At 47.8% G+C, this 5,430-nt stretch overlaps 3 protein-coding genes across 3 annotated transcripts; all 3 read right to left on the bottom strand.

The window, feature by feature from the left end:
* Nucleotides 1-281: 281 nt before the first annotated feature.
* Nucleotides 282-1,502, bottom strand: GLAREA_05552 (Protein kinase-like (PK-like); the record flags this gene model as incomplete). Its single annotated transcript, XM_008078841.1, has 3 exons — nt 282-889; nt 956-1,232; nt 1,332-1,502. 3 exons carry the CDS (start codon nt 1,500-1,502, stop codon nt 282-284), a joined length of 1,056 nt encoding a protein of 351 aa, XP_008077032.1.
* A 547-nt stretch (nt 1,503-2,049) lies between these two features.
* GLAREA_05551 (uncharacterized protein) lies at nt 2,050-2,718 on the bottom strand (the record flags this gene model as incomplete). The annotated part of the gene is made up of 1 exon (XM_008078840.1): nt 2,050-2,718. The coding sequence occupies one exon, from the start codon at nt 2,716-2,718 to the stop codon at nt 2,050-2,052; it is 669 nt and encodes a 222-aa protein (XP_008077031.1).
* Nucleotides 2,719-3,245: 527 nt separating this feature from the next.
* GLAREA_05550 (acid phosphatase phoa) lies at nt 3,246-4,654 on the bottom strand (the record flags this gene model as incomplete). Its single annotated transcript, XM_008078839.1, has 5 exons — nt 3,246-3,293; nt 3,352-3,607; nt 3,660-4,046; nt 4,097-4,382; nt 4,441-4,654. The coding sequence occupies 5 exons, from the start codon at nt 4,652-4,654 to the stop codon at nt 3,246-3,248; spliced, it is 1,191 nt and encodes a 396-aa protein (XP_008077030.1).
* Between the last annotated feature and the right edge of the window lie 776 nt (nt 4,655-5,430).

The raw sequence follows: 5,430 nt of genomic DNA, 5'->3' as shown, positions 1-5,430 counted from the left end.
CTTTTAACTAAAGCTATACTACTCTACTAGTACTAATAGTCTACTACTAGTATTACTAGCTACTATACTAACTAGATAACTTTCTCTTAATATAAATTTATTTATTATTATAATATTCTAGATATATTAGAGTACTTAAGAATCTAGTTTACTAAAGTAAATAACTATTTATATACTTAGAAAATATATATACTAGTTCTCTTTATCGTTAAATTAAGAAATTAAGATATAACGTCCTATAAGATCGATAAAGTCAGAATCCTCTAGCAATTGCGTAGCAGTTAAGCGGTACGTAGGCTTATAGCGAAACACCTTCTCAAGAACTTTCCAACTAATTCCTGCTCCTCTTGGCTGACCGCAGACTGCCTTCCCGCTACCAACGAGGTCAGGGTCATCTTTTCAATAGGCACCTGGCTCTGGTCATACCATCCATCGCTACCTTGCTCTTTACCACACTTGAAATAGCCGTGCCAGTGTTCAGGTAGTGGACCTAAGATACCGACTAGATCAGACATTACTCCAACACCTCCGCGACGTTGAACGGGAACGAAACCAAGATAAATCCACGAAAAAATGTACATATAGCTCCACATGTCGCTAGCAGAACTTGGGTCCACACCATGAAACCTCTCCGGGGCGCAGAACTGGGTCGGTGTTTGCACCTTGGTAGGGACTGGCGTATCGTCTTTGATGGCCATCCCAAAGTCGCCGAGATAGATCCTGTCGTCACGCAACATTTCAGGGATTGTCGCTGGCTTCACGAGCTCTCCAGGCTTCCACAACCACCCTAGATCGTACTTTCTTGGGACTCCGAGGTGTTCGTATATGGTGGTCGTGTCGTAGTCATCAAGGCTCGTCAATCCCCACATTACGGCTCCTGGGTTCAGATCTTTCTAATGTGTTAGCACTGATTGTCTAAGGGAGTATGGAAGATGAGAGACTGGCTTTAGCTTACCTCGGTGCACTATTTTGGCTTCGTGTAAATTTTTCAAACTCAGTAGCAACTGCCATGCTGCAGACATGCGATAATACATATGAGTAGACATAGGCATCGCGTGTGAGAAAGTCTGATCAAGATTCGGGCCCACCAGGGGAAATATCAGTACGCGATGTACATGCGATGTTGTGGCGGCAGAAAGCTCAAACCACTCGTGGTACGTGAGCAGATTGGACTTCCCTTGACCAAGTAGGTAGTCATTAGTTGCATCTGATTCTCCACCCGTGTTTCCGCGCTTGTCTGAAGTCAAAATCTTGAGAGCCACATATTTTCTTTCTCGTGTGTCGTGGGCCATCCACACAGTAGAACAGCCGCCTCAGCCGAGCTTGTGGACAATCGTATATCTCTGGCCTAGAACTTCCCCAATGGTCAGAGGATAGTATAACTTGCTGCCGTATCTGTTGACGGGCTCACTATCCCCCTCTATCAAATCAATCTCGTCAAGATCGTCGCTGTCCAACTCGGATTCCTCATCTTCAGAATATGCGGTTATGGCGGGCTCCATCGAGGTTAAGTGTCTGTCTCAAGGTTTTCGATTGTGTGCTGGCGGAAAAGAATGAAGGACGCAAAGGTGAAAAGATGGATATGGCAAACGAGCCAGGAAATAGAGCAGAAGTGCGCCAGGTTGAAAGTAGTCTCTTTGGGTCGAATAGGTTTGAGAGAGGTTTCCAGTATTTCGGAGGTAGAAAGTCATGAGGTAGGTAGGTAGGTAGGTAGGAGAGCACATCTTGAGCTGGTAATGGAATGTGCAACTGTTGGCTCTAGGCAACGCTTTCGTCACAATCAACTGAGCTGCAGCATGCGCAGCGCTTATGGGCTTCACGTTAACGTCTCATCTCCTCTCTACGCCCAGCGAAAGATAAAAAAAGCACAAGGCGCAAATTAACTACCCAAGTATGGCTTATGAATTCGTCGTAGTACAATAAGCAATAACCTCTCCTAGAAGCCGTACCGAATAGCAGAAGGCGCCAAATGATTAGCAACCCACCCAGGCAGGACTGCCCACTACCCCGTCGGATTATATGATGGAATGCAATGTTCTAACTTATTTCTCATGCCGCAACCTCGACCACAGCAAGCCTCTTCCCTTCGTAGCCCGGCTTCTGCGGGAGTTCCCACGCCCTAGTGATACCAGGTGCATTCTGGTGTTCCGCTGAACAAGGACACCCCTTTACGTGTTGGTAAAGGCCAGCTAGGTCTTCGCTCTCCGGGCCTTCCGTGATGGTCTGTAGCTCCATATCGGTCGGTAAAGGAGGAGGAGAGACAGGTTCGTTCTCATTCTCATCCTCTCCGTCACTATCCTCATCTTCGATCATACGAGGGGGTTGAGCGGTTGCCGATGTAAATCTTCTCAGGGACAAGCCATCGTCAGCCTCCTCATCTTCCTCCTCGTCATCTTCCTCATATCCATCATCCGAGCTTGAGGAATCAAATTGCGCCTTGCCGCCTGGAGGCGGGCTCCGGTTTCTGGTTGTTGTATGAGACCTGGAGTTATTGGGGAAACTGACACGTCGAGGCCGTTCTGCATTTAATGTCGAGAGCTCTGAATCATCCTCCAAACCACCATTCTCGGTTTCAATCTCAAGAACCCGAAGCCGTAATTTGTCTAACGTGAAGGCATGACCAAGAATGAAACGAAGATTACGATCAGGTTGGTCAGCTGCAATCATCAATTTGCACCTAGCTGTGTGCGCGAGAGAAATTGTATCTTTGGCCGACATGACTGTCAGGAGAACAGTGAATGTCCGTCTCAGGAGATATATGTGAGAGTAAAGAGATGCGAGTGAAGAGACGAAGGTACCTTGCAGTGTACAAGTAATCGATGCCCGTACGAAAAGCGGGGTCGCAACAGTTCACCCGCTTCGCTTACGCTTACGTATCCTCGTATGGTACGAGGTGTCACTTCCTGGAGTGGTGGGATACTAGTCTGGTATTTTGTCTATTACAGCGGCGCGATTATTAGTTTGACAGCTTCAAACCTAGGTGAGCGGTGAAGAGAAAAATAAATAAATAGGGAAGAGCTTCGGATACGGTTATGTTTTTATGGACGATTAGTACCAAGTGGATGCAAATGGAATGCCAGGAACACTCAATGGCCATAGGTGAATTGTAAATAATCTAACTAGACCCAACTCTCGATAGGAGAATTATGCTACTGAATGCTTAAAATTGAACTATTTGATAACGTATTGTCGATGGCTCTTTATATGCGCAGACCGATTGAATGGCAGATATACATGTCTCTAGTCTATGAACGGACGGGTGGGTTGTAGCCATCAGGAATTTCAAGTTGTCCCTGACAATACAATTAGCTTCTCTTCCAAGGTTGTCTCCATGGAGTACTTTTCACTTACGTGGTAGTAGTTTTCGCCCTGGAGTTTGATCCAAGTGTCTCGAATTTTAGGAAGCGTAGTTCGTCCATTTCGGTTTGAGTGACAATCAGGAACTGGCTGTGGAGCCCACTTTGCCGAGTTGAAGATTCCAGGGTAGGAAAAGTTGAAGTACTGTGTTTGAGGGACGGACCATTTCCGAAGGCGATCACCCGTATCAGCAGCGACCATGGAGAAAACGTTAGCCCCCACGTCCCAGCGGCCGAGTGTGAACAAGCCCCTGTTTGACGGTTAGTGGACATGAAATAAGAATGTCATTTGATGTATCTTACCAGTTGGCCTCTACAGTTGAGATCTCCGAATAATGGTTGTAGTAGTTCGAATCAGTTGTGCCAACAAGGGCCTCGGGGACTGCGTCTCCTAAAAGAACACTGAAGACTTTGTTTTCGATACTGTAGGTTTCGTTCTCGTCGAAGGTGATCAAAACCAATGTATTTTTCATGAAGTTCTTGTCCTTAAGGAGTGGCTCCAGGAATGTCCGAAGCCATACGCCGGCCGTGGTAACAGAGGTGTCGTGGCCATCGCTGGTCATGTTTGGGGTGATGAACATCCACTGGGGCAGCTGATCGTTTTTGAGATCTTCGAAGAACATGGTCGTGTTCTTGATCTGAGCAGCACGCTCTGGTTTGGTGACTACAGAGTTGTACAGAATTTCGGGGCTTGCGTGGGTCAACTTCAAGTCATGTGTGATACGATGGGCGGAACTCACTTATGTTTTCGCACATAATCATTTGCACCATTTTTTTGATTGACCCAGGACATTCCTTGATATCCCGAATAAGGCATGTCTTCTTGGTAAAGACCCCACGAGATGCCTTTATCCTCGAGCAAGTCTACCACCGACGAAACATTCTCCGGAATTGCAATGAAAGGGTCACCATTCAGACCAAAGTAATCACCACCCACCGCAGCCATATAGTTCGGCTCACTGGGATGTGTCACAGCTACGCTGTTACTTAACGTGATTCCCTTTTTTGCAAAGAAAGCAAAGTTGGCTGATCCCAAAGTTAGCATGACTGGCCCGCAAGGAGAGTGTATCGTAGGACGACATACGGTCTGCAGCTGCCATATCATAGTCGGTATTTTCGAACCAGATGGAGACATAGCGGTCAAAGACTTTCCCCTTGACATTACTGGTTGGGGAGCGAGTTAACGCCGTTGCCTGGGCTGCGTAGACATTGACCGGATCTGTTGCGGTAGGAGAAGAGACTGGACCGGCAACCGTGATAGAGGCCAAGGACAGAGCGGCAACGATGGAGGAACGCATGCCGTCGAATAAAGACTGTAGTACAAGAAAGAGGCTCGATGAGGCGGAGAGGGAGGAGGAGGACAAGCTTTGGGGCTGCAGGCAGGTACTTGTACTAGAAAGCGTGGACGGTCCCAGGTCTCGATTGGGAATGCTTCCATCGTGGGGCAAATGCTAGTCGAACGCTTGATAGGTGTAGGTACAGGACGGTACAGTGACCATACCTAACCTAAACCTAAGGTGGGTGGGGGAGGTACCTAGGTATCTCGTTAGCTATCCAGGATCTCAGAAGCAGACGCAGCCGACCCAGGTACGACGTGGTCGGTGGTACCCTATGAAGATTTCTTCCCGGTTGTTCACCACATGCCTAATGGGATGTTGGTCGTGCAGTCAGTGGCCATACGATATGAGCGAGGGAACCACGAGGGGAGCTTTACGCATTTCGGATGTCAAGCAGCTCAGAGTGCAGACGGGGCAATGGTAATTGAAGCATTCAGCAGCCATGGGTAAGTGTGCCGAGTCGTTCGTCCAGTCCAGTCCCTTTCGTACATCGAGATCACCAAAGTGCATCATTCTCACGATCAAGCTTTGAGGGGATGTGGTTGGCATCGTGGTCCGTTCGATTGGCTCTTGGCGGATTGAAGCAGAAGCACGAGCACGACGCACGTTGCTGCACCCATCCAGATTCCATACCTAGGCCAACGACTCTAGCCTAGACAAAAAGAGGAAGGACAAAGTCGAAGCTTTTGCCCGACGCCACCGATTAACAATCCGAGTTGCCTTCTTGAGTCCCACAC

The sequence above is a fragment of the Glarea lozoyensis genome, assembly GCF_000409485.1.
Source record: "Glarea lozoyensis ATCC 20868 chromosome Unknown GLAREA10, whole genome shotgun sequence".
NCBI lineage: Eukaryota > Fungi > Ascomycota > Leotiomycetes > Helotiales > Helotiaceae > Glarea > Glarea lozoyensis.
Note: the sequence above shows the minus strand (reverse complement) of the source record. Positions and strands in the feature narration are given on the sequence as shown.